Source organism: Mauremys mutica, chromosome 3, assembly GCF_020497125.1.
Source record: "Mauremys mutica isolate MM-2020 ecotype Southern chromosome 3, ASM2049712v1, whole genome shotgun sequence".
NCBI classification, from domain to species: domain Eukaryota; kingdom Metazoa; phylum Chordata; order Testudines; family Geoemydidae; genus Mauremys; species Mauremys mutica.
Window position 1 is genome coordinate 148,394,261 of NC_059074.1, and position 27,744 is coordinate 148,422,004.

At 52.6% G+C, this 27,744-nt stretch overlaps 1 protein-coding gene across 4 annotated transcripts; it reads right to left on the minus strand.

Moving 5' to 3' along the window:
* On the minus strand, nt 1-27,644 carry AARS2 (alanyl-tRNA synthetase 2, mitochondrial). Of its 4 annotated transcripts, none has more exons than XM_045009437.1 (22): nt 27,486-27,644; nt 25,648-25,836; nt 24,228-24,373; nt 21,649-21,843; nt 21,052-21,196; nt 20,312-20,457; nt 19,717-19,825; nt 18,567-18,605; nt 17,255-17,366; nt 15,922-16,049; nt 13,912-14,062; nt 9,884-10,053; nt 8,234-8,347; nt 7,569-7,709; nt 6,547-6,684; nt 5,976-6,085; nt 5,614-5,722; nt 3,084-3,206; nt 2,623-2,733; nt 1,600-1,683; nt 1,160-1,270; nt 1-669 (listed from the first exon to the last, which is right to left on the minus strand). In XM_045009437.1, exons 1-22 carry the CDS (start codon nt 27,627-27,629, stop codon nt 505-507), a joined length of 2,880 nt encoding a protein of 959 aa, XP_044865372.1. In that variant the 5' UTR covers nt 27,630-27,644; the 3' UTR covers nt 1-504. The 4 variants fall into 4 exon arrangements, with proteins under 4 accessions (XP_044865372.1, XP_044865371.1, XP_044865370.1 ...); XM_045009436.1 differs by lacking the exon at nt 27,486-27,644 and adding an exon at nt 27,130-27,377; XM_045009435.1 differs by lacking the exon at nt 27,486-27,644 and adding an exon at nt 27,076-27,377.
* Between the last annotated feature and the right edge of the window lie 100 nt (nt 27,645-27,744).

The window sequence follows — 27,744 nt, forward strand, 5'->3', positions numbered from 1 at the left end:
TCAGCCAATCTCAGTTCTTTATTAGCTTCAGGATACCATTGCACAGTTCCCCTTCTCCCCAACAGAGCTTCCTTGTGAGTGTGGCTCACATGGCGGTAAATCTCTCCCAGCCATGGCACAGGATCACCCCTCTAGCAGCCACAACCTCCCTGCAAGCCGGATTAAAACTGACTCCTTCTGTGACAATCCCCATGAATCCAGGCTAGACGGCCAGAAGCAGTCAGCTGCTTCCTCCAGTCAGTCCTATGGGGCAGGATGGTCGGCCGACTCTGGCCCCTATTCCTATGTTGACCCCCGGTGGCAGGAAGCCAGATATCCCTGATCCACAGTGCTTGGCAGCAGCGTTCAGCAATGGGAGCTGCTAAGCCACCCAAGACACAGAGCTGGTCGGAGGCTGAAATGTGGTGCAGCAAAGGGACAGCTCTGTGGCAACATCCCTGAGACGAGAGGCTGGTAGCTCTGCTGGCTCCAGCTGACCCCACAAAACAAGGAATCATGCTTACTTCACAGTCTACTCCGGGCAAACTCCAGTGCAGCAGTCAGGGCCCCCTGAAGGTCCTTGGTGTTCCCAGTACCCTTGGCGACAATGCCAGAGCCCCCTGCGTTGCCTCCCATGTGAGTACAGACAGCCAGGGCCCAGTCCGCAGCGGACAACGTGGGCAGAGCACTCTGGGGAGAGACATAAGGAGAGAGGTTAGCCTGACTGCGGGCCAGGAGGCACCCCGGCCTGGATGGGGAAAGAAGGGTCCAAGAGGTCACGTGGGGCCCTTTCTCAGTACGCAGGCAGCCTGGGGTCCTTGCTCCCTGAGCTGGTAGGGACTGGTGGTCTGCCCTGCCCCGTGGCAGAGGTGGACCTCTTTCCTGACTTCTCCCTCTCCAGGCCAGAAGCACCAGGGCCACACCAGGCTCCACCTGAGCCCCTGTGTCTCATCACTGACTCCTCCAGATGACTAAGCAGCAGCACTAACAGGCTGCCAGGGGCAATCCCATATAGTCCTTGCTGGACGGTGCGTGCTACAGCCCAGGGCCAGTCTCCCAAACGGGGCAGAGGCAGTTACTGGCCACACTCTGGGCTACGAGCTCCCCCCACAACAGAACACAGACAGGCCATTAACCCTTTGCAGGCAGAGATTCCCAGCTGCAGCACGACCCTGCATACCTTGGACACCTGACAGGCACAGAGCACCTCGCCGGACGCCTGCGGGCTGAGCAGCAACACCGAAGCCCCAGGAGACTTGTCACAAAGCTGGTTCACCACCTTCATGAGGATCTAGGAGAGGCATGGAGGGGCAGTGTCAGGAAGGGAGGGGAAGACTCCTGAGCAGATGACTAAGCCGATGAAATACTAGAGGAGGAGGTTACTGCACGGCCAGTGTGCTGCTCGGCAGAACAGCTCAGCTTACTCTGTTCTCTGGCAGTTCTGCCACCTCACCCCCAAACTGCTCCAACCACTGCGCCAGTCCCCTGCGCCTCAATTCACCTGCCCCAGCCCCGAGCCAGCTGTGTCAGCTCCATCGGGCTCCAGAGCCCAACCCTACTGACTTCCCCTGTGCTAGGGGACAAGGCAACTGCACGGAGAGCTCACTCCCGAACACTCACTGAGAGCGAGTCGGACGGGATGGTATCGATGATGAGTGGCTGCTTGGAATGCTTCTCCAGCAGGCCTTGCGCCTTCTCTGCAGCCTGGAGGAGGAGAAACACGGCACTGTGAGAGACCACCCATGACGTGGGAGGATGGATGGGACATCCAGCCCTGTCACAGGGAAAGGTGGGGAGCCGTCAAACGCCATGGCAGGGGCCAGACTAAGCCCTGTAGACTGGAATCCCCTATTTACCCACTGAACAGGATATGCAAGCCACTCCCTGCCCACACACCTCAGCCGTGCCCTGCCCCCCCACCCCAAGGGAGAGGAAAGTTCAGTCTGACCTCCCAGGTATGTTTTGCAGAAACCAAGTGGTTAGCACTAGCGTTCTGAAAAGACTCCAGTTCCCAGAACTAGTTGCAGAGAAGATTCAATGACTAGCCACCATTCCTGGAGCGTCCAATACAACCAGATTAACAAACAAGACACAGACTGCTGCTGGATGCCACATGAGCTAGAACAATAAGCAAGGGGCTGGGTGGAAGGAAGTCCTAGAGTCTAGTTCCTGCTCTGCCACCGATGCTCTGTAGCCTGGGGAAGTCATTTTGTAGTTCTGTGTCTCAGTGTTGCCACCTGTAACACTGGGGATAATGTCTACCTGCCTCTCAGTGGGGCAGGGATTGTGAGAAAGCACTTACATGTTGTTTCCCCATCTTCGCAGTGCAGGGAGGTTGCCCCTGGTGAAAGGTTAGTTTCAGCACTTAAACCAAAATGGACGACTTGCAGTGTAGGTTAGGCGAATCAGCAACCAAAAGCGCAACATGGAACTTCTCCTACACAGCTGAAAATGGCCTGCCTCCCTTTCCCCTGCATTCCCAGGGACCTGATTTCTTGGAGAGGTCACTTTGATGAACAGAACAGCTGTGGTTCTCGTGCAAGGAAAGATCAAGCTGAGAGAATCTGCCCATTCAGTGGAGAACAATCTGGTGGCCTTCAGCAGGCTGCAAAGCTGCCAGAGATCTTGCTGCTGCGTCCTTACCTGTCTGATTTCTAGTTTTCTAATCGCTGTGTTTGCTGCTCTCTGCAGGGCTTTGAGAATGGCCTGCAGTTCCCTTCTCTGCCACTGAGGCATCGCAGTGCTGCCCACCTCCTGGAAAACAAGCAGCTGCTTAAAAAACACCCACACCCACACACACACCCACCCACGGTGTGTCAAGGGGGAAAGTGGTTTAATGATCTGGGCATCATCTCCAAAGCTAGATCAGCTGCCACCTCCCTCCGTTCCATGTGACCACAGGGTTTCCTGCCATACACACACTCGGAAGTGGACTGAGACCTCTCCAACTCCTTTCATATCAGCCACCAAACAGGTCATCAGGTGGCAGCAGCTTTCTGCTGCTGCTGGCCTGGATGAGAGTGGAACCTAGTGGTGGAGAGAGATGTGACCTTGTATTTCAAACTCCTAGTGGGGTGCTTCTGCATAAGGAACACAGCACTCACTTCAGTCAGGTGGCCCACCTCCTTGGAGAGGCTCTGCACCTCAGGAAGGGAAGAGCTTCCCTGTTTCACCCGTGCAGAGAGCGAGTCCACTTCTTTAGCCAAGGACTGGCCTGCTTCCCGGGCCTAGTAGAGCAAGAGAAACAGCCCTTCAGGAGAGAGACACACTCAGCAGGCAGGGGAAGAAGCAGGGTCGGGAATGGGTGAAATCGCAGGTGTTAACCCTTCAAACTTCCAAGAGGAAGACAGCTAGAAAGTGGGTTCTGTAAAGGTTTGTGCTCTGTCATCAAGTGGCTCTTGTTTGGGGTTTTATTAGTGACAAACAGGTGAGTGTCTGAAATATCGAGGGTCTGGAAGACAATCCTTGCCATAGCTTTATAGCCGTTGATAAACAGGACAGTTGTAGGGGACCGAGCCACCCACAGGACAGGCCCTTCAACAAACACTTCACAGCGTGTTTAAATGTGTGACAGTGACACCAGAGGCTCTGGCTGGAGAAGCTCTGAGCCCCATCATTTGGGCTGTTTTTCACTAACAGATGCACTGTGGGGGTTGGAGACCTGTTAACTCTTCTAGCGTATCCCCCTGGGAGCCAGTATAGGATTGTGTGGTGCATTTTCTACCTGCATTACCTAGTCTAGTGTTAACATCCCAAATGGTGGGGCTCACAGATCTCTACTGGCAGGACTTTTTTTCCTGATGACATCCTTTACTCTCCCAGCTTGGAGTATCCTCTCCCTGTGGTGCCTCCATCTAACACCCAGGAGGAAGGAAACAGAATCCTACAGGGATCTGTGCCCATCCTGAGCTGAGGAGGAAGCCATGGAATTTGTCCCTGGAGAGCAGTGGGTGTAAGGCAGGGGTGGGCAGACTATGGCCCGCTTGCCAGATCTGGCCCATCAGGGCTTTGGATCCGGCTTGTGGGATTGCCAGCTCCCTGCCTGCCCTGGCCCTGTGCTGCTCCTGGAAGCGGCCGGCACCACATCCCTACGGCCCCTGGGGGAGTGGGGAGCAGAGGGCTCCACGCACTGCTGCTCTCGCCTGCAGACACCGTCCCCCGCAGCTCCCATTGGCCAGGAACGGGGAGCCGCGGCCAATGGGAGCTTCGGGGGAGGTACCCACAGGTGAGGGCAGCATGCAGAGCCCTCTGCCTCCCCTCCCCCACGGACGTGGTGCCAGCCACTTCCAGGAGCAGTGCAGGGCCAGGGCAGGCAGGGAGCCTGCCTCAGCCCCACTACGTGCTGCTGCCACCCCAGAGCCGCTCAAGGTAAGAGGCGCCAGACCGGAGCCCGCACCCCTCCTGCACCCCAGCTCCCTGCTCTGAGACCCCTGCCACATCCCTCCTGCACCCCCAACCCCCTGCTCTGAGCCCCCTCCGGCACTCTGCACCCCCAAGCCCCTGCCCTGAGCTCCTTCCTGCACACCTCGCACTCCCTCCTGCACCCTAACCCCAGCCCTACATTCATGGGCCTGCATGCAATTTCTTCACCCAGATGTGTCACTTGGGCCAAAAAGTTGCCCACCCCTGGTGTAAGGGGAGAGCTGGCACAGAGCAGGGACAACGTTCTGCCCAGCCTGGCTACATTCCCTTGGCTTTGTGCCGCTCTTTGGCATCCGCGGGCTGATTAACATGCACAGCCCTGATTGCAAGCCGCTCACCTCGGCACCAAACACAACAGCAACCTGCGGGTGAATGTGAACCACTGACGTGCAGCTTCGGGTCAGCGCTCCTAGCAAGCAGGGCAAGCGTGCCTTGCAGCCTTCGCTCCTCCACGGCGGGAGGAGGCTTGTCAGGAATGCACAGGGGAGAATCAAACAGCAACAGATCTGCTGGGGTGGGTAAAGGGTTGCAGTTCCACCAAGGAGAAACATAATTTCCTGATGGCTGCACTCTCCTTGTACTGCTGCATGAGAGGACACGGCAAGGGATGCCGAGTCCCTAACTTCCAGGTGCTCAAGCACACTGGGGCTTCCCACGCACAGAGTAACTAGGTCAATTGCTCTGCACGCAGACTTGCCAGCCAGGATCACTGCTGAGCAGGAGTCAAAGATCAAAGCCAAGAAGTAAAAATTGCTAGAATGAGACCAGAGCCCCATAAGCACAAGAGGTCAGCAGCTAAAAGCTGTTGTGATATGAACTAAAACTAGGGCAGAGAGGATCAAACCATTAGACTCCTATCTGAGGCCTGGGTTTAAATCCCACCTGTGAAGAGAGGTTAAAGGGTTCCTGCTATTCAGTGCTGAATTATCATCTCAGAAGTGGTATTGCAGATCAGGAGTGAGGGGCATGGGCAGAGCCATGTGTGGGGAGCCCAGGATGGAAAGAAAGGGGGCTACAGATCACTGGTGAAGTGCAGTGGCAGAGCTGTCTGCACGTTGGGGGTGGGAGGGAGAAGACGGGGAGCTAAGAGGTTGCCGCAGGCCAGGTCTGAGGGGCATCAGCAGAGCTGGGGAGGGGGACGAGGAGGAGCACACAGCAGCCCCCAGTTTCAGTGCCATCAAACCATGGAAATCTCAGCCTCCCTTGTCTCACCTGCTTGGCTTGTTCCCCAGTCACCGCGATGATGCGACTGATCCCTTTAACCAGCTGACGCTCGGAGGTGATGGTCAGATCCTGCACAGCTCCTGTCTGCAGTAAGTGCCTGTGAGGTGGACAGAGGAGAAATATCAGCGTGTGCCCATTGTCTAGATTCAGTCTCAGCTTTCCAACAGGGAACCAGGTTTTGCTTTCAGCTCCCTCTGTCTTGATCAACATCTCCTCCTCCTATGGTCTAGGTACAGACTGTTTAGAGACCCTCAGTCAAGCCCTGCCTCTGGATCTGGATGGGAGGACAAGCCAGGAATATGCGCCCTGCCCCCACAAAGCTCTCTCTGACCCTAGAGAAAAGCACTTACGTCCCACAGCACAGCTCCACAGAAGTCTCCATTGCAGCCTGAGAGTTGGGCATCAGTGCACTTTCTACGGGGACCCCCACGGATACCACCCTCACTGGATCTGGATACACCTGAGAGGAGAAAGATCAGCTGCAACAAACAAGAGGATTCATGCGGCGTCACAGAACCAGTCAGTGCCTCAGGTCACAGCCGCTGCACCCCCACCCAATGAGAGACCCCAGCAGATCCAGCGGCAGACAGTAGCGCTGCTCCTCCCACAGGCTGACACATAGAGGGTTTGCTGTTCAGAAAGAACAACTGAGAGAGCAGATTAATGGGACCACACTGCAGCTCCATGCCCACCTCCCTGTAGCAGGCAGCCTCCACATCACCATACCTGAGGCTGCCTGGGCACCACCAGGAACATACCTTCATTCACCCATCTCTAGCACACTTTCCTTTCCATGCTCTAGATGGAGATTCCCCGGTTAGGGGAGTCCATCGGGGTACATCTCTTATGATCCTCATAACCCTTGTTGGGAGCTGCCCTCTGCTGAGGTCTGTGGGCTTATTACATGCCCTCCTACTGTACCTCATCCATGGTCCGGAGTCCCTGAATGCCACTTGCCAGTGCCAGGGGGACTTCTGCCATATAGACAATTTCATTCTGGTCAACCACTTCCTGGATCACACCTTCTACTTCCTGCAGCTGCTGCGTGGTCACTGGGGCCTGGGAGAGGAGATTATCCACCATCAGGAAATGTCCCCTGAGGGGCACAGTATCAGGTGTCACAAAGGAGGAAGTGGTGTGTTAGAGCAGGAAGACTCAGTGCCAGGACTCCTGGGTTCTATTCCCAGCTCCGTGTCAGATCTTGAATAAAATGCTTCCTCTCTGTGCCTGGTTTTCCCAGTGTGTAAATGGGGGTTGTGATCATCACGATCCTTCCCTCCCCGCTGCCCCACTCCGTGAAACAGGCCAGAATCAATCCAACAATGTTAGTAAAGTCCTTCAAATGAGACACTACCCACATGCTCAGGATGAACTCACTGAGTTTCCTCATCTGCCCCCGACAGCCTGTGTAACCCATTTGTACACCTTCCCCTTGCCCCAGGAAGGACGCCTGCAGAGCACTAAAGTATTGACACCATGTGTCCGCTAAAGCATGCCCCAGCACATACTATAATCAAGTCAGCAAGCCCAAGTCTGTGAGATCCCATCACTATCACCCCAGGACCCCCCCTGCCAATCCTCTGTACCTCCAAACCCACCCACCCCTTCCCCCACAGAGGTCACACTGGGCCCCAGTCAGAGCAGGGCTCATGTTACTTCAAGGGATTCATTTGAGCACGTTGTCTCCTCTAGCCAGCCAAAGCCTGGCTTGACTCATATGGGAAAATCCCATCACAAGAGAAGGTGAAGCACAGCTAAAGCCCAGCCCCTGCTCCACCTAGGAGACACTCAGCAATGGCTGAAACAGACGAGGGACTCGAGTGTTTAGTTCTCCTGGCCACAGGCAGGAGACAGGAATTGAGAGGGAGATTTATACAGACAAGGGATGTTCCCCTGACCCTCAGGGACCCTTCCAGAGTGGGGTGCTTGGGGATCCCCATCACCTGGGTACTGAAGTCGAATCGCAGCTGCTCAGCAATCACGTGGGACCCTCGCTGTTCTGTCTGGTCTCCTAGGACACGGCGGAGCGCAAAGCTCAGCAGATGGGTGGCGGTGTGGTTCACCATGCAGGCCAGCCGCTGAGCCTGAAACCGCAGACACGCAGCAGGTCAAGCAGGAGGACCTCACAGTTCTACTAGTGAGAAGGGAGGAAAGCGTGTGGGTGTATCCTAAGTGTCACAGAGTCCATGTGGGGACCCTGCATCATACAGGGGCTAGGGGAGGACGGGGGAAGAGAAGCATTAGTGTGTGCACAAATGGGGTATTCCAAACGCACTAGGTGGACGTGACAGCCCAAGAGCCCTCCTCAAGATCTGACTCCACTTGACTCCTCCCATCTGTCTGATCAGCACTATATAGACACTGGTGCTAGGCTAGATTCTGCTGGACAGGGTCCCATCCCCCTTTAGGGGATGGCAGACAGGACCCATAGGGAGCACCCCTCCACACACCATTACATGAGGAGAAATGTCCTAACCCAAAACTGCAGGAGGATGGGAGACAGACAAAAGCACTGTTGAGTGGCAGCTCTTTGCTCTTAGTTGCTAAGTGCCACACACCACTCCCCAGCAGCAAGGCCAAGAAAGGGTTAAGAGCAGTGAGTCCTTACCTCATCCACAAAGAGTAGCACTCGATCCCCAGCCTGCAGGATCTCGGGGGCTGTGACCTCATGGATCACGTAGCCACCAGAGAGCTGAACTGACTCCACCGGGAAGAGTACGTCCTCCAAGCAGAGAGAGAGAGAGGGAGGAGTGGTTAGCACAGACGTTCAACTCCCTGGCAGTACAGGGATTTTAGGGGAGTTCAATGGCTCGTGAAAGGTGGCTGAATTCACTGGAGACTGGAATCCCCCATCTATCCGCAGAACAGGTACAGGATGGGAATAGGCAGGGCAAGCGTCCTGCAAACACCATCCCATCCTCGCCACCAGCGTGCTTCAGCCCTGCCCAGGAGTTCCATCTCTATGGCCTTGTGGTTCCACGTGTCGCTGCTGAGGCTGCCAGCAAGCAGGGAGACAATGCCAGCTGTGAGCCTAATGTTCTGAGACATGGCCACTTGTCCCTTAGGAACTGGACTGAAGCCACTAGCTCACTTCACACACACGGACAGCTTTCAGATTACTGGGCTGGATAAAGGGTAGGACAGACAGTAATTCGTGTTACTCAATAGCACCCCCTTTGGCTTACGAAGGAGTAGCACTGATGAGTTCTGTAGAGCAGAGATCCCCAAAATGTGGGGCATGTCCTGGAACGTTCGGAGTGGGAGAGAGGGGGGTGCGGCGGGGCCCAGGTCAGCCCCCACCGCTCCCAGTTCTACTCCGGCCCTGCCCTGAGCCGTGGCCCAGGCTCCCGGCTGCGGCTCCAATCCTGGCCCCGGCCCCCTTACCGCTTTCTGCACGTGGCTCCCAGGAGCTGGACAGGGCTAAGGGGGGGGTGACCCTAAAAAGTTTGGGGGACCTCTGCTGTAGGGGAATCCCAGCTGGTTTTCCCAGACAGCATCAATGACATGGGGGTGATTCTCAAGGCTGAGGAGGCAGGAAAAGGAGCTAGGCCACTGCATGGCTGAATCTAGTGCTGTATCCAGCCCAACTCCATAGGACTACAGTAGATTCTGCTTTTGCATTAGAATTCCCCGAAGAGGCTTCAGTTTCCTTCCCTCTGAGCCTCTTTATAAGGCTGAAGCAACATGCTTTGGAGGTGGTGGCGCTGGACAATTCTCCCTAGTGCCTTTGGGAGGGAGAGAAGGGGAAGGAGAGAGAGCGAGCGAGCGAGCATCAGGCTGGGCACCACTTACAGGTCTCTAGGGCTGGCCATGCAGAAGTTGCTCAGTCCAAGGACCTTTTGATGACTGATCAACTTCTCCATGTTCCTGGCCCAGCTGAGGAAGAAGGCAGCCTGTTGGAGGGAAAGGGGTGTGAAGGAGGAAGGGTCTCCTGCCACCCCCAGCACTTTGTGCTACAAACCGGGGCTAAAGAGAGAGGAATGGAATGACAAGGGCTAGAGAGACAGCCAGATGAGCCTGTCAGCTCCCTGAAATGATCTCTGCTCTGAGTCACTGGACTTCTCCCAGACTGCAAGCACTGACCAGACCTAGTGCTCCGCTCAGCAAGCAGCTGGGGGAAGAGGAAGAGGAAGAGCCTGAAGATGACAAGTCTGAGGACTCTAGTCAGCAGCCTAGTACAGCGGAGAGGGATCACAGCTTCAGGAAGGTCATGCCTGGCCTGGTAGTAATTCCAGTCTCAGGCAGCAGACAGACTCACCTGTTGTCCCAGGCGCACCAGGTAGCCCCGATCATGTGCCTGCCCTCCCTGTTCTGCATAGAAGCTGGTCCTGTCCAGGAGGACTCCGCAGCGCTGGCCTGCTCCAACCTCCTTCTGAAGAGACTGATCTTTGTATAGCATCAAGACGGTGGCCTGGCACGGGCTAAATGCTGCAAAGGGTAAGAAATCAGCAATGTGCATCAGCCTCCCACTTCTCTGCCTTCCTTTGGAAGCACAGGAGGTTTTGACTGATCCAGCAGGTCACCCCGGAGCCCTTCCACCCCACACAGAGTGCAGAGTCTATGCAAGGGGAGGAAGCCTCAGTTAATCTCAGAACCCTGGCAGCATTCAGAGTATTATAAAATCAGGCACTTCACTCTCTGGGAAGAGAGCTGGAGCCAAGACACTGACAAAAAGGAAGGAAAGGTTCATGATTATTTTGTAACAAAACCTAGCACTTCACAGCTTTCACTCTGCTGCCTCCTGAGACCACATGGGATTTCACAGCCACAGAGGGGACAGAGCTCAGCCCCTCCTGCTCCAAAAGCCCAGGAGTAAAGGAGGCTCCTCCAAATCTGTTAGCAGGCAATGGGTCCCCCAGAGGGCCAGCCCCAACCATGATTTGATTAAGTGCCATCTGGGTCACCATTCTGCTCTAATTAATGTAGCTGCTTCACTACTGAATGCAAACTCCAGGCACAAAATACAAGAAATTCACCACAAGCCCTCCTGCAGCTGCAAGACGTATATTTTTCCTGTGCATTATGCAGATGGTGTTACTACACCTAGTAGGCCATTAACATCATACTTAATGTGGGAATTTTGGCAATTAATTTGGCAATTGATCTTTGATTATCAGCAGGTAAGTATGCCCAGTGGTCTGTGATGGGATGTTAGATGGGATGGGATCTGAGTTACTACAGAGAATTCTTTCCTGGGTGCTGGCTGGTGAGTCTTGCCCACATGCTCAGGGTTTAACTGATCGCCCTATTTGGGGTCAGGAAGGAATTTTCCTCCAGGGCAGATTGGCAGAGGCCCTGGGGGTTTTTCGCCTTCCTCTGCAGCGTGGGGCACGGGTCACTTGCTGGAGGATTCTCTGCACCTTGAGGTCTTCAAACCACAATTTGAGGACTTCAATAACTCAGACATAGGTTAGGGGCTTGTTATAGAAGTGGATGGGTGGGATTCTGTGGCCTGCATTGTGCAAGAGGTCAGACTAGATGCTCATAATGGTCCCTTCTGACCTTAAAGTCTATGAGTCTATGAATTTCCTCACCTGTCCATCTGCAATCTCAACTGCATTGACAACTCCTCCTCATCCCTCAATCTAATGTCATGCATTGGGTGGTTATCTTATATAAGTGGTACAGGCCTGTTTGGCTATGGGACCACACTGTGTACTCCATCCCCAAATTACGAGTCTAGGCTGCTCCCTGGATGCTGAGCGTCTATAGCTCACAAGAGGGCGTGGTTAGAAGTGACTGCGCAAAACAATAATTGCATGTAGCCGGCCGGGGGCAGAGGGACAAGGTTAAACCTGACTGGATAAACTGCACCTTGCACCAGCTGAGATAGAGCACTCAGTCGCCAATGATAGGTTAGCAAAGGGGATGAACTACTTAGTCTCCAACGACAGACCCTGGGTTACGTGGCGTCCCATTAGTAGGCAGAAGCAACTAATTCCATCATCATTAACCCACACCCATGTGAGACTCTGGCAGTGTCAATCCATTGAGTGCAAGCACTAACGCTAGGCTTCAAAACCATTTCCAAGAGGTGTGCACACTTGATGCATCTTCATCCTTCTTGAAGTACCAGAAAAAAACCTATGCTCAGAAAAATTACATTGCTTCAGGTAATGAGAGTGAGTGAGAGAGAAGTGAGCACCACAGGGGAGATGTTTGCAGAAGCACAAAGAGCTGCCACAGTGGGGCAAGCTGACTTGCAGGGATGAAGAGCGAGGCCTCAATGTTCCTCAGCAGCTGAGAAGGGGACAAGGAGTCAGAGGTGGTTATAAAGGAAGGGAAAGTTTCTGGAGGGGAGTCTTGAACTTCTTCACAGTATAGGCCCCATATTAACAGGGGGAATGTCTCAGGTGCAACCTCTCCCACTCATGGCTGTATGGAACACCTACTCTGTGCGGCACCAATGGCCATCACTGTCACAAAAAAGCAACAGGAAGAGAGCATTGGGAGGTTTCTAGCTTCTTTATCAGTGAGGTAGCAGCAGGAAATAAGGAGCCAGCACCATGTGATCAGCTAGCACTCTAGGGGCCACCAGGAAGCTGAGAACATCTGGGTCCACACTAGGAGAAAGCTCCAGTCTGCCGGTGGAAATGGCTGAGAGATAGACAGGCAGCTCTTCACACCAGGGAACCAGAGACATTAAGGTTCATCTCACTGCGGAGGTAACTCAAGTGATCTACTTGAGAGTGACTTCTCTCGAGTTGGCCTAGCTTGAGTGAGAGCAGCTACATTGCAAAACAACACCGGAGCTGCTGTGTGCTCACCGGTGCTGCACTCATTGAGTGCGTGAGGAGTGAAGCAACACTTAGTGTCTGGCATTAAGACTTGGTCTATACTTCAAAATTAGATCGACCTAGGAGTTGCTCAGGGTCGGGAAAATCGTTGTGCCATAGTTAGACTGACCTAACCCTGGGTGAAGATGCAGCTAGGTTGGTGGAAGAATTCTTCTGTTGACTTAATGGCCATCTCTCAAAGAGGTGGATTAACTACATCAATGGAAAAAACGCTCCTGTCGACGCAGGAAGCGTCTATGCTATGGTGCTACAGCTGTAGTTCTGCACCTCTAGAGCTGTAGTGTAGACATACCCTAAGACTGCTGGTTCCTGGTGCTATGGTAAGCTGAACTGCTCCGTGAATTCTTTCCCAGTGTGAGAGAACTTGGTCTTTTCTGGGCACCCGGGGGAATTGTGGGAAGGCACTGGAGGACCAGCGGCACCTGAGTGGAGCTAGCTTGCATCCACACCACGTGGTGGTGGTGTTAGTGGCTGATGATTTGTGCTCATTGGAGCTTTAGTCTATACCCCCACACGGGCAGCCAACTCAAGCGAAAAGCACCACCACAACTACAGTTAGGGGCGTGTGTGGGGATAGGACTCAAGTGAGGGACACCTGAGGGACTCGAGTTAATTCTGACAACGCCCTCTGACAAACCACCTGAACTGGCAAAGGACACGTATTAACAGCAGACGTAGGCTCAGCAAACGGGCCAGGTCGGGATGGGGTGCACTCACACTCCTAACACCGCCAGGGTCAGTCTCATGATGATGTGTCTCATTAACCAAGCCCCAAACTGGGGCAGGGCTGCAGCTCAGATTCCTGCCCAGGGATTCTCAGCAGGAGCCTGAGAACTAATGTCCAGCTGATGACCAGCAACAGCTCAGCTTCACATTCCTTCAATAGGGCCAAGGCTTCCAAAACTGCATCAAACTATATGTAAAGTAGCAGGGGCATCTAGTGGCCAGCTGCTGTAATGGCAGGTACTGAGGTGTCTATGCCTCCTACTCTGCCACAAATGTAAAAAACTAGAGATTTAAGGAAAGAACCTACCCACCTGAACCCTTAACAGCATGGACCTCCCCAGCTACGGTATGTTTACCATGCCTAGCACCCGCCATCCCAGTCCGCACTCGTGCAGACAGGCTGACTGCCAGCACACTGAACCCCTATTTCCAGCGACCACCACACCTAATACAATTCATCTACACTGGGTAACAGCAGTTAACTCCCAGCTCAGCAACCATCACAGAACCTTATTGTGAGCATGTGTTCAGTGGACACGCATATGACCTGCTTTGTGCTCTTGGCCACAGGCTGAGGAGGGAGATAATACGCAAGTTCACATTCTGTACAGGGCACTCTCCAGGATGCCTGAGATCATAATTCCCCTTGTAGGCGTGGAGGTTAGCTGGTTAGATCCATCCCTAAGTGGTTCCCAGGCGATGAACTGGACACTGCCCTCCCTCCACCCCATGCAGGCTCTTTGGGCCATGCCTCGGCTCGTACCATATCTCCCGTCCTGCCCGAGTGTGTAGGCGTATTTCGGCGAGTCGTCAGTAGCAGGCACACCGTCCCTCTGCAGCTGAGCCAGCGAATGCACATCCAATCGCACGCCGGAGCCTTCCAGTTGTTCTGCCTGCTGGGTCCGAGCTTTCCGCTATACAAGTGTGAAGACAAAGCTTGATTTGGGGGCACCCTAAGAGCGCTTGCTCCATAAGGTCAGTGGCTGTGGCCTTTGACTTTGTGGCAGTAGAACATCCCTGTAACACATACAGTCAAATCTGTGCTGCCCCAGGAAGTAATTAATCCCAGGCTGCTACTACACCTGGGGCCAACACCAGGCACTCAACACTGCTGCGCTGCCCTGCACCATCCCCCAGGGGAGTCACAAGCACCAGCTAACATATGCTTTCCCTGCACAGCATAGTGCTGCATACACACCCCTGAGGCTGAAGGCCTTGATTTATCCACAGCATGGGAAGTGGGGGTGGCAATACAAACCGCACCCCAATCCCTACATGCTGCTCCATAAGTGGGCCACTTTCCTGCCCTGGATGAACTCCACCTCTGTTAACTCTTCACCACTCATTCAATGCTTGCCCTCTCTGCTGAACTCAGTGCCACTGTGATGATGGCTTTTGTAATGTGTCCACTAGAAACTGGCCTGAAAAAGTCACCAGCCGAATAGCTGTCAGAGGGCTTACAGTTTTCAGACACTACTGACCCAAGCTGGAGTCACAAGAATGGCCATACTGTCCCACACCAATGGTCCATCTAGCCCAGTATCTTGTCTTCCGACAGAGGCCATTGCCACATGCTTCAAAAGGAATGAATAGAACAGGACAATCAAATGATCCATCCCACATTGTCCAGCCCCAGAATCTGGCAGTTGGAGGCCTAAGGACACCCGGAGCATGGGGTTGTGTGCCTGACCATCTTGGCTAAGAGCCATTGATGGACCTATCCTGCATGGACTTATCCAATTCTCTTTTGAATCCAGTTACAGTTTTTTAATCCAAAACACCCCTGGCAACGAGTTCAATACGTTGACTGTGGTTTGTGTGAAGAAGCACTTCCTTTTGCTTGTTTTAAAACTGCTGCCTATTTATTTAATTGGATTACCCCTGCTTCTTGTGTTATGTGAAGGGATAAATAACACTTCCTTATTCACTTTCTCCACACCAGTCATGATTTTACAGACCTCTATAATGTCTGTCCTTAGTCATCGCTTTTCTAAGATGAATTGTCCCAGTCTTTTTAATCTCTCCTCATATGGAAGCTGTTCCATCCCCTTAATCATTTTTGTCTGTCCTTCTCTCTACCTTTTCTATTTCTAATGTATCCTTTTTGAGATGGGGTGACCAGAACTGCACACAGTATTCAAGATGTGAGCGTACCATGGATTTATAGAGAGGCAATATGATATTCTCTGTCTTATTACCTATCCCTTTCCTAATGAGTCCCAACATTCTGTTCGCTTTTTTGACTGCTGCTGCACATTGAGTAGATGCTTTCAGAGAACTATCCACAATGACTCCAAGATCTCTTTCTTGAGTGCTAACAGCTAATTTAGACCCCACCATTTTGTATGTATAGTTGGGATTATGTTTTCCAACATGTATTACTTAGCACTTATCAAAATTACATGTCATCGCCATTTTGTTGCCCTGTCACCCAGTTAGAGATCCCTTTGTAACTCTTCGCAGTCTGCTTTGGACTTAACTATCTTGAGTAATTTCGTATCACCTGCAAGCTTTGCCACCTCACTGTTTACCCCCTTTTTCCAGATCATTTATGAGTATGTTTAACAGCACTGGTCCCAGTGAAGATCCCTGGGGGACACTGCTGCAAACCCGAGCTAGAGGAGAAAGGCATTCCATGATTTTGATGGACTATAGAAGTGATGGAGAGCACCTGCAGTGGATTTAAAGTACACATGGGAACCCTGACCAGAAAGAATAGGGCATTAGCCACAGGGATGGAGGCTTGCATGGGAGGCAGGGTTTTGTATCCTACCTTAGCATCTTCCTGGGCTAGCTGGTCCAAAGCTGCCCAGTCCAATTGGATCCCCTTTTCTTCAATCATCAAGCCAATCAAATCTAGAGGGAACCCCAAGTTTCCATAGAGAGACCAGGCCACCTCCGCTGAAGAGAGACAAGAATGAGAACACAAACTCTAGGTGGCGATGGAGAGAACACACGGCAGGGTCATGGAGGGAATCTCTTACTTTTTCTGGGGGTAAGGTGTGTGTGGGGGTGTCTTCACATCCCTAATGAGATACTCAGGATCCCCCACAATCTGTGCAGCCAACAAGGACTGGCTGCCCATTTCATCCCATCAGCAGTACTCTAAAATCACAGGGATTCCAACCCTCAGCTCCCTTGGGACCGTGAGCACAGATGTTTCCATATAGGTTTGAAAGCATTTGCTCCCATAAGCAGGACAATGTGGTGCATCTTGCCACTGTCTCATTAGGTACATTCAAGAGCTCAACAGAGCACATCCACATAGGAAGGCCTCAGCACAGTGGCAGGGTGTTCCAAGTACAGGTAGAATGAGCCGTATCAGCACAGTCCTGCAAGCTCCTGAGTCATACAAGAAAGGGTGTCAGCTGGAACTCCCCATTGCCTTACGCTACCAAGTACTGAATCACACAGATTAGTGAGCAGGCGGGGAGAAGTTGGTTCAAATCTGCTCACGCAGGAAAGGGTTAAGCCACACTCTCCCTATCACACCCAAACATGCTCCTCCATGCGGGTACTGCACTAGCTGTTCTACCTTTGTATTTGTTCGGAGCCGGTCACTGCAGCACTTACGAACCAAAGGGGCCCCTTTAGCAGTGATAAGCGCCTGTTTGCTCTGGTGAGCAAAGCATTGAGGCAATCTTCTCAGAAGCGTTTGGGAGATGGGGAGTGCCAGTGATGGAGCAGCAGCACCTGCTTCGCAGTACCAGCTCCGAGCATGGGGCTGGTGCTGTACTGCCCCATGGCAAGGCAGCAGGTAGGCAAGCATCCATCGTAGCTCTGATTTGGAAGTTGGGAGGAATTCTGATTCTTTGTCTGGGGCAGAAGGGAGGGAGGGGTCATTCAGTGTGCACCTGTAGCCTAATACTGCCTAGCGTTCAGCACAAAGACAGCAACAGCAGGCCACCAGCTGTGGGGAGGGTGCCTGCTTCCAAAGCTCTCTCCCCCTTAGCCCAAAGGGCCCAACACAATCCAGCCCTTGCCTCAGACACCCTGGCAACAAGGGCCCAAGCCACCCTTAACCACTGGCAGATGCCAGCTGCTGCTCCTCTCTCCCCACCCCGCCCTTGCACGCCCCTTCCCAGTGGAATCAGGGAGGGACTCACCTGGGAAGAGCTTGGAGGGACCCATCTGCTGCAGAGTCCTGTCAATGATACGCCGCCCCCGCAGGAGGGAGGAGAGAAATGCAGCCTCATTGTCATTGATAATATTCATAATCTGCAGGAAGAGGAGGAGCAGATTCAGCCTCCTTCCCTGTGGGTGAGCTCCACCACTGCTTGGCTCAGCCCAGCCACCAGAACCCAGCCCTCCACATGGCTGGGAATGGGAAGAGTGGGTGCCAAAGGAGGCCGCTGCATTTGCTATCACTGTCCATCTCCTATACCTCAGCTCTGGGCTCATGGCTTGCAACCAGGGCCAGCTCCAGCTTTTTTGCCATCCCAAGTGGCGAAGCAGGGGGAAAAAAAAAGAAAAGAAAAAAAAGCTGCGATCAGCAGCACTTTGGCGGCAGCCCTACCGCGCCGCTTCATCCTTTGGCGGCAATTTGGTGGCAGGTCCTTTGCTCCGAGAGGGACTGAGGGACCGGCCGCCGAATTGCTGCCGAAGACCTGGACGTGCCGCCCCTTTCCATTGGTCCCCCAAGCACCTGCTTCCTTTCCTGGTGCCTGGAGCCGGCCCTGCTTGCAACAAGGAAATAGTTACCTGGGGCAGCTGCCTGTTGAGAGAGACCGGAGATCAGGCTAACAAGGCATTCCAGGCAGGTCATCCACATTTGCAACCCAATGAAAATTCTGCATGAGATGCCCAGGGCTAGAACAGCAGTGCAAGCTGCTGGTCAGGACTGAGGGGCATCAGCAGAGCTGGGCAGGGAGGAAGTTTGGAAAACAGCTGCTCTTATGACTCCCAAGCATCTAGTTCCCTCTTTAGCTACATAAATATTGATGTTACCACAGGAGGGGCAAAGGGTTCCTATGCTGGGAGGGGAACCAGGCTCATGGGCACATGGCCCAACTAAGGCCTGGGCTTTACCTTAGTTCTGTAGTCACAGGGGCTGCTGGGCTTCATTGGCCAACCAGCCAATCCTGGCACAGGATCCCTTCAAGATCCACAGTCAGCGCACACAGGGGAGTCCACAACATGCCCCTGCTAGTTCCCAACTCTGCATGCAGTATCTGTGTCCATGCTCTGTATATCTGCCCCCCATCCCCTCCCTCTGAGAACGTGGCCATGCTGGGGGCAGGGCAAACTCATCCGCCCATATCCCAAAGAGGTGAATCCCCCCATCCCCACTCCACTTTGATAGCATGCTAGGGGCTGCTGTGCAGCACTTTCAAGAGGTCAGGGATAATTAAAGAGGCTGGTAATGATTCCCATGATGGTTTACTAAAGCTTCGCTCCAGCAGATTCCATGCTGCTCACCTGGTCTGTATTCTTCCTCAGCTCCGGATAGGCATCACCCTGCAGAGCAAATTTCACTGAGCATCAGGAAATAGCTGTACGCAGTGTCAGTACAACAACCACTCCTCCCTACCTCGGGACACGGGCCAGTCTGAGCCCCACCCAATATAGCCTTTGCATTGGCCCTCTCCCAGATGGCCCCATCTCAGGGATGGGTCTCGGCTAGTCAAATGCCTCTGCATATCTACTGCACCTTCATCTGAGGCTCTCAAAGCCCTCTGGAAGTATTAAAGAAGCGTCTCGCCTCCCTATAAGGTAAGTGCTAGCCCCCATTTTACAGTTGGGGAAACTGAGGCACAGAGTGAGGCAGTGACTTGCTCACATGAAGACATTGTCAACAGCAGAGCCAGGAATAGAACCACTTGTTCCACCTCCAAATCCCCTGGTTTAACCACTTCACACCTTGCATCCCAGACAGAACAAATCTTAACTGATACTCTCTGGACTTCTTTGTGACTCTGAGTGGCAGGTTCAACTGGTACGGAGGCAGTGTTTCTTTGGTGGAAGAGGAGAAAGACAGCACCAATGCACAGCCTCAAATACATTTTCCTAGAGTGGGATCACACTTTGATTAATAGCTACTGTTTCACAGCCACCTCTCCAGCCCTTTGATGTTTGCATGGATTCCACTTCTCCTCCCATTTGCTGTTGCATGACATATCTGTGGCAACTCCAGTAAATGCTTATGTGCAAATGTAACATTAGGAAAATATTCAATGTATTTTTAGTTTCTTTTCGTAGGATTTAGCAGGAAGAAACAAAAGGGAGGAGAGCAAGCACCATATGACCATCCAGCTTTTCAGAGACCAGTTTGGGAACCACCACACTAGAGAAGTATTTATGCTGGCAGCCCATCTCTCTTCTTTCACACTCACGCATCATGCTTGTGATAAACATTACGTTCAGCACAACGGGCCCTGAGTCTATAGAAATAAGAAGGCTGAGTGTCATTGGGATAAACATCTCATAGAGTCAGAGATCACCACTGGATATAGTCTTCTGGCGCAAGCACTGGCAAGAGAAACTGCTCCAGCTGAGAAATATCTGGCTGCATGAGACCCTGGCTGATAAGCAAGTCTCCCTCCTCACAAGAAGAGCCCTTTACACTTACCAGAACTTCCACCACGGCAGGAACCAAGCTGGCCAGGAACCCGGGCGGAGCGTGGAGAACTTCAGAGCAGAACCGGACAGCCCTGCGCAGGATGCGGCGCAGCACCAGCCTGCAGACGGGGAGGATTCCTAAGACAGCCCTATGAGTAGTCCCAACTAGCTCCCCTTCCTTGCCCAGCTCCTCCCCATGACCCACTCACAAGCCAGCTCCCTCCTCTCTACCCATTCCCTTACCCAAATCAGCTCACTCTTTCTGCCCAGATCCCTGCACACAAAGCCAACTCCCCACCCTGCCCAGGTCTCCCCACATGCACAAACCAACTCTGCCTTCTCCACCCATATTCCCACACACAAACCCAAATGCCAGCTCCTCTTGCCCTGCCCATGCCAGCTTCCCCCACCGCACACTTATTCTATCTGATCCCTAAAGGGCCAACCCTGCATAACCACACCGGTTTCTCCATGCCCCTCCTGTCCTGTATCCCCTCTATTCTCTCTCATCTCCACCTCACTCCACTCACTCACCCACTCCCCCTCCATCCACTCTACTGCTGCTTGTACTCTCCTCCCCTCTTCCCATTATCATGCATCCTTACTCGGCTCCGGACATGCCAGGATACACGCCGTCGGCAATGCACACGGACAGGGTGCGCACATGATCCGCCACCACGCGGTAGGCCATGTTCACAGACCCGACATCGGCCTCCCCCACCAGGCCCTGGTACCCAGGCCCCCCGCAGCCCTGTGGAGGGGTGGGGATAGAAAAGGAGATGTTTTAGTGGCGGCACCCAGCTTTGAATGGCACAGCTGCTCCAAAAGGCATTTGGCCATAAACTCTGTGTAATGTTGCTCTGGGTGGGTGTTCTCAGGGCTGACCCCTGGGAGGTTCCTGTCTCCTAATGCCAGCTATGTGTCCAATTCTCTTCCCACACTCATGCCAGTCTGCCCTGCATGCCAAGTGCACCCCATTAACACCTATCTGGTACGTGAGAGACCAGGGCTCATGTATGTCAGAGGCATCGTGAAACCCAGGCTCTGGCCACTTGGGGCAATTAAAATCCGAGGCCACTTGTAAAATGGGTTATCAACTCTGATGTCCTGGGTTAAATTCCAACCTGGGAATTCTCTCCTGTCTCCCTAAACTCCCACTGTTCTTCAAAACTGGACACACATCCTGTCCTAAGCTGCTGTGCAGCATTGCTGTGTATTGTTTGACAGCTGCTACGTCCCACCCCAGAGGGGGCTGCAATTCAATGCTCAGCAAGTAACCTCTACACACACACAGAGTGGGAAGTGCTTTAGGCTCAGCTGTGACCCCCTAGCAGCTGATCATCACCTTGTGGATAGCATCCAGGATGGGGGTGAAGAGGTCTGTGTCGTAGTTGGAGCATTTGCTCTGCAGAACCGTCACCAGTCTTTCTAGGCCCATCCCCGTGTCCACGTGGTGCTGGGGCAATGGACGCAGACTCCCATCAGCCTCTCTGGCAACACACCAGCCCCCATCCAAAACACAAGCCAGAGAAGCAAAAGTTAGTCTGAGGCCAAGTGCTGATCCATCTTGGTGGAATGGGGAGAGGACACAGACTGGAGATGGAAGCAGCAGGGCAGCGTGCAGGAAGGGGCATAGAGGTGACTCAACAGGTGCAGCTACACAGCAAAAGGGGGCAACCCCCGGGACGTGACAAACAGGAGCAGCAGCAGGACAGGGGAGGTCTGTGAGACAAGGCAGAGATGGAAAAAGCAGCAGGGGAAGAGGGGACACCGGTCAGGCCAGAGGAGAGCAGTGGGGAGCTAGAGAAAGGCTCCTCCTTGCCCTGTGTGCTGCCATCTGCTAGCGAGGAGCAGGGACTCCTCGAACATAAATGTCTTTAGTGAGGTACAAGTCTCATACTATGGAAATGAGCCTCTGGGGCAGCCGCCAGCAGCCCAGTACCTGCTGTACTGCATGAAGACCAGGTTCCAGATCTCCACCACATCAGGGCTGTCCTGGTTCACCAGTCCTGCCGCGTGCCTGCCGCCACCCACATGGTCGTAGTGGATCTCGGTGCAGGGGCCGCAAGGGCCCGTCTCACCCATCTCCCAGAAGTTTTCCCTCAGTGGGAAAGGAAGCACGTGACTGGGAGGCACCCTAAAAAGGAAAGCAGCAGAGCTGACAGGGCTGGGGTAGCAGATTGTTCCCTTCAGAGTGCATGAGCCACAGGCTACCAGGGGTCAGGGAAAGGAGTCTGGGGGAATTCTCTCTCTGACCGTATTGCCATCTCACCTTCCAAACTCTATAGGGTTAACTTGCTTCTGCTCACAGGGAGCTGAATTAGCCTCCCCACCCTTTTCTCCTAAATTAATGACATTCTATTCCAACAATGGCCACTGAGCAGGAACAAACTGAGTCACAGCACAGGGCACCCTGCTCACTGCTGAACTTGGCCAACAGACTCACTTTGGCACAAGCTGATGTGGGAGATGCTGCTTCTTCCACTGGGTCAATCGATCAGTTTCCTTCACTGGAGCAAACTCCAAGAGTCAAGATCTGAAAGGTGCTGAATAGGGCTAGAGAGAGAGAGGCATGGGGCCAAAGGACATGTGCTGCTGCCTTGTTGTACAAGTGACCCACACACACCAGCACTTCCCACCAACAAGCTTCTTCCCTGCCCTGGAGTAGGGTGGATTGATTTAAATTATCAATTTTTATCAGCAAGTAGAAAACCTTGATTTAACCTTAAATCATCAATTTTAATTTTGTTTTGCATTTGTACTTTAAGTTATTTTCCTAAAGAAAGGCTGATTCTCATTGTTGGTAACCTTTAAAACATGTTGATCTGCAACTTAATATAGCCTTTACGCTATATCCAGTGCTTCTTTTGGCTAACCTGGAGGATCCATTATACTTATGCACATATATTTAACCAATTATATATCTTAATGTATACATATTCAGATTCTTAATTTAAAAATGTCTTTATTATTGTAGAAAATGATGCCTGATGCTTTTTTTTTTTTAATATACAATATGAAAATTTTTTTTTTTACTTGTGATTTGTGTCAAGCTCAATTTGGATGGAAATTCGAATTGAATTAATGCACAAAAACAGCATTTTAATTTTTTTGATTAAAAAGAAATGTGCTGGATAAAATTTTTGATACATAACGAAAAAGTATCAAAACATGTTTTTCATTTAAAAACTAACTGATTTACTAAACAAAGGGAGTATTATTTGTAGTTAGTGAATTTAACTGATTGTTTCAGGTCACTATGTCCTTCAGGATTTTAGAACTAGTAGATCTCATCCTCTCATACCTAGTTTTTAGTATATTGGAAGAGGAAAACAAGTTTTCCTGCTTTTTCAACTCCCAGCTGAAAGTTAAGAAATCAATGTATTAGTCATTGAACTGAGCTACTTGAATAAACTGAAACGAAGAAAATATTGACAGGTTTCAGAGTAGCAGCCGTGTTAGTCTGTATCTGCAAAAAGAACAGGAGTACTTGTGGCACCTTAGAGACTAACAAATTTATTTCAGCATGAGCTTTCGTGAGCTACAGCTCATGAAAGCTCATGCTGAAATAAATTTGTTAGTCTCTAAGGTGCCACAAGAACTCCTGTTCTTTTTGAAGAAAATATTATCTCTGCATCTGCATAAGAAGCTACTTTTGTCAAAAGTTAAGGGCTTCAGCCAATGGGGGGGGGGTTGGGCTGCAGCCATGGGGAGTGGGGGAGGCTTCTGACCCTCGGGAGCACCAGGGCTCAGGCCTTTAGATCTGGGGGGAGCACTGGGGTTCAGGGCTTCAGCCCCACGGCTCCATTCCCAGTTTTAGCCCTGTGGGGTGTGCTGGGGCTTGGGGCTTTAGCTACAAGGGAAGAGCTGGGGATGAGACTGGTGCTCCCCTCATAGCTAAAGCCCTGAGCTCTGGCACCCCCTGCGGGGCTGAAGCGGGGAAAGGAGCCCCGGCACTCCCCACAGGGCTGAAGCCCTGAGCCCCACCCCTTGCCCAGAGTCCTGAACCCCTCCTTACCTTGCAGCGCCAACCTGGGGGGACCCAAAGCAGCCCACGGACATGGCAGTAAAGTATTTGCTTTTGTGTGTGTGTCTCCATTGCAGCCTGATTACTTCCGGTTCCAGAAGGTGCCCTGTTGACCAGTAAATCCGTAACTCTGGTGTTCGTATCTTTGATGTTCTACTGTACCATCGACTGTGGTAGTGGAATTGTGTGGACATCTTTACTAAGGACAGGACTGAGACCACCGGTCTCATTTCACACCGGCCAGACAGTAATCACTTTGACTAATCCACAGCTGCATTTGAAGTGGCAATCTAGGGGTAAGACATCTCAGGGCTGTCGGGCCACTACTGAATTCATAACAATCCAACTGAACTGGACTCAAAGAAGACAGTCAAAGAAACGATGGATCCTTTTCGCTTCCACACCTGTATCCAACAGCTAAAGAGCAGGGGAGTCACCTTGCATCTCCCAACTCTGCCCATGACACTCCTGTCCCACTTGTCTCACACACTTACCCTAGGCTGAGCCATATGTCCCTGCTTTCCTCATCTGGGCTCAAACCCAGTGAGGCATCTCCTCCGAAATAGGTGATGTAGAGATGGTCTTTTGGGATCTCATAGATCTGTGTTAGGAGCTCCCATGCCATGCCACATGCTTCCTCCTGAATGGAGTGAGGAAAAACAAAGGAGAGCACAGCTATTCAGGAGCACCCCGGTGAGAAACTCCAACTTAAGCATTAGGGGTAGAAGGAAAGGGAATCATACACTCAAGAAGCTAGTCTTGGCTGCACTCTCCCTTTGCCATTCCATAGTGTATCACAGAGCGTTAAGGGGCTAGGCCACTAAGGCAGGCCTTCAGGTATCTAAGTAAGGCAAGTTATGACCTTCTTACTGGTGACCTGAGTATCCCAGGATGGCCTGTCCAACAGGCGGAGCACTGTGAGTGGTACCCTCTTGAAATGGGGACAGTCTTGATGAGTAAGTCAACAAGGGGGAAATTATCACTGTCACGGTGACATTTGACGTGTGGATGTCTGTTCCCCAGCAATTAGGCTGCAATCTCTACCCCAATTTGGATCACAGACTCCATAGCCCGTTCCATGTACCATGCATTTCTTAGCTCAAATCATCTGAAGCTGGCACCATTTTCTTTGGCTAATTCCTAGAGCAGAGATTCTCAAACTTCACTGCACCATGATTCTCTTCTGACAACAAAAATTACTACACACCCCAGGAGGGGGGACTGAAGACCGAGCCCTGCTGCCCTGGGCAGGGGTGCAAAAGCTGAAGCCCAAGAGCTTCTGCCCTGGGCAGTGGGGCTTGGGCTTCAGACTTGCTGGGGCCCATGGCCAACAACAGCCTTGGCAACCCCATTCAAATGGGGTCGTGGCCGACTGGGGTCCCGACCCACAGTTTGAGAACTCCGGTCCTAGAGGTAAGCATCCAATTCAGGGTTCCCTTCGGAGATGCATTGTTTAAACCAGGGAGGTCAGCAAACCTTTTCCTAATATGGATCATATTTTAAACCAGAGATTATTTCATGGAAACCTTCCCTCCCATTTGGTGTCACCCATCCCCATCCCCTGCCACTCCATTTGCCATCACATACCATTTTTATGACAACTACACAAATTGCCACTTTCATGGAAGAATTAGCTAAATATTTAACGTATTGGTAGCTTCTTTTAGTGTGATTTGGCAGCTGGAAAATCAGCCAGTCCCTCCAGATGAGCAAACTCTCCACAGAATGACAGCATATGCTCTGCTGATTATGGTTAGGAACCTTCGGTTCAAATCAGGGAACTTGCAGCAAAAAAATCCCAAGCTCATCAGCGCAGCTGAAAGAACATGTCTGGTACAGTGCCACAGGGTGCACCTGACACTTTACAGCAAGACCTGATCCCTGCCCTAAGGAGCTCATGCTCTCGTGTCTCACTTTGAAGTAATCCCCAAAGGACCAGTTCCCCAGCATCTCAAAGAAGGTGTGGTGGTAAACATCTCGGCCCACATCATCCAAATCATTGTGCTTCCCGCCAGCACGCACGCATTTCTGGCTGTTCACCACACGCTGGTACTGTGCCAGTTCACTTCGGGGATGTGCTGTGCCCAGGAAAATGGGCTTGAACTAAAAGGGAACACAAAGAAAATCACACCATTTTCATACAGTTTCACAGAGATGCATCTGTTTCCATGAAATATGTCAGAAAGGCTTGAGAGACACTCTCTGGCTGTAAAAGCAGCAAAGAGTCCTGTGGCACCTTATAGACTAAGGGCATAAGCTTTCGTGGGTGAATACCCACTTCGTCGGATGCATGTGGCTGTGTGGTTAGTGCACTGGCCTAGAAGGTAGGAGACTCAGGTTCAAGTTGCTGATTCAGAAAGCAGAGTTTTTCATCCCAAATCAAGGCAGAGCAGGACTTGACCCTGAGTCTCCCACAGGCCCCCTCCCTCCTCCTCCCAAACACATTCCATGTTTGTGGAAAACATTCCAAAGATTTCATTTTCAGCCCAAGGTGGAAAACTTCAAAAGGCGTTGTGAAGCAGAATTTTCAACTCTAATGGGAGACTAAGCACTGCATATTGCATCGGTCCACATGGCAGACAAACATAAGGATGGGCTAGTGATCCAGGCACTGATCTGGGACCCAAGAGACCTGGATTCAGTTCCCAACTCAGACACAGACTTTGTGTGAGACCTTGAACAAATCACTTAATCAGTCAGGCAGGGACAGCCTTCTCCTGCCTCACAGGGGTGTTCCCTGCAATGACAGTGAGGCACCTAGACGCTCTGCTGCTATTTTTTATTACAGAGAGATGCAATGGGGTGAACTACATGCACAATGGATCCATGGGTGCTGCCCAGAGGAGCGGTTGTAGCCCTTTACCCCAATGCAGTATGCCACCCTCACAGCTAAGGATGGATCTGAAGTGGGTTTTTTACCCATGAAAGCTTACACCCAAATAAATCTGTTAGCCTTTAAGATGCCAGCGGACTCCTCCTTGTTTTTGTGGGTACAGATCAACACGGCTACCACTCTGATAGCTAAGGATGGGTAACTACACCAGCGCTTGAAAGATTTACCAAACACTGGCTGGCCACAGCACTCGGGAGGGGGTTGGGGGGGCAGGACACCAGGGACTACAGCTCTGGGGCTGCTAAGAGCTCCCCTGGCAGCGAAGATGCGGTTGCGAGATGATCGCGGCTCTGGACAGTGTCAGGCAGCCCCGGGGCTCGGGGAGGCTGCCAGGATCTCGGGCACGGCGCAGCAGCTACACCCGGGAACCCGGGGCGGGGGCTGCGTCAGCCCCATGGAGCCGCCTGTCTGCAGGCTCAGGCAGCGCCCGCTCCCGGGACCCGCCCCACCTGGTTCATGCCCGCGTTGACAAAGAGGAGCCCGGGGTCCCCGCGGGGCCGCACCGGGGCCGAGGGCACCAGCCGGTGTCCGTGCTGCTCCTGGAAAAAGCGGAGAAAGGCCTGGCGGACCTGCCCGGCCGGGGGGCAGGCGGCGGCGGCGGAGCGAGCCCGGCAGGGGCCGCAGCGCCAACCCGGAGGGACCCGGAGCAACCCCCGCACATGGCCTGCCGCGGCCATCTTAACTGTGGGCGGAACTCCTGAAACCCAGGCCTGGCTTCGCTTCGTCAGAGGGAAACCATTCAACGAGAGAGGCGGCAGCAAGAGAGACCTCCCTGCCGCAGGGGCTGATGGGATCGGGGAGCTGCAGGGGGTGTCCCGAGTTCATCCTCCCAGCAGGCTCTGCGCCTTTACTGGCCCACCTGAAGCGGCCTCCGAGGGCGTGGCGCCGATGCACCCGGCTGCTGCGGGTTGGGGGAGCGAGCTCGGCTTGGGCCACCCTCTGCAGAGCTCGGTGCTCCCGTCCGCTGCACCAGCTGGTGGCCAAGTAGCAGTGCGGAGCACATGGGCTTTTCTGGGGAGGTTGTGGCAGGAGTGGGGAGTGTTACATAAACCCTAGTTACTGGCCCATTTCCTTTTTGTCTTCAGTGACAGTTCCCCTTAGGTTTGCCAACTGTATAA

What these genes read in the sequence shown, in the direction of transcription:
- AARS2 (XM_045009435.1), bottom strand. Translation starts at nt 27,303, where the DNA reads ATGGCCGCGGCAGGCCATGTGCGGGGGTTGCTCCGGGTCCCTCCGGGT. An exon ending in TCCTGGATGCTATCCACAAG is followed by an intron (nt 20,458 to 21,051) that starts GTGATGATCAGC and finishes ACCCCTCCACAG; the next exon opens with GGCTGCGGGGGGCCTGGGTA. An exon ending in CTGCCGTGGTGGAAGTTCTG is followed by an intron (nt 18,606 to 19,716) that starts GTAAGTGTAAAG and finishes TTTGCTCTGCAG; the next exon opens with GGTGATGCCTATCCGGAGCT.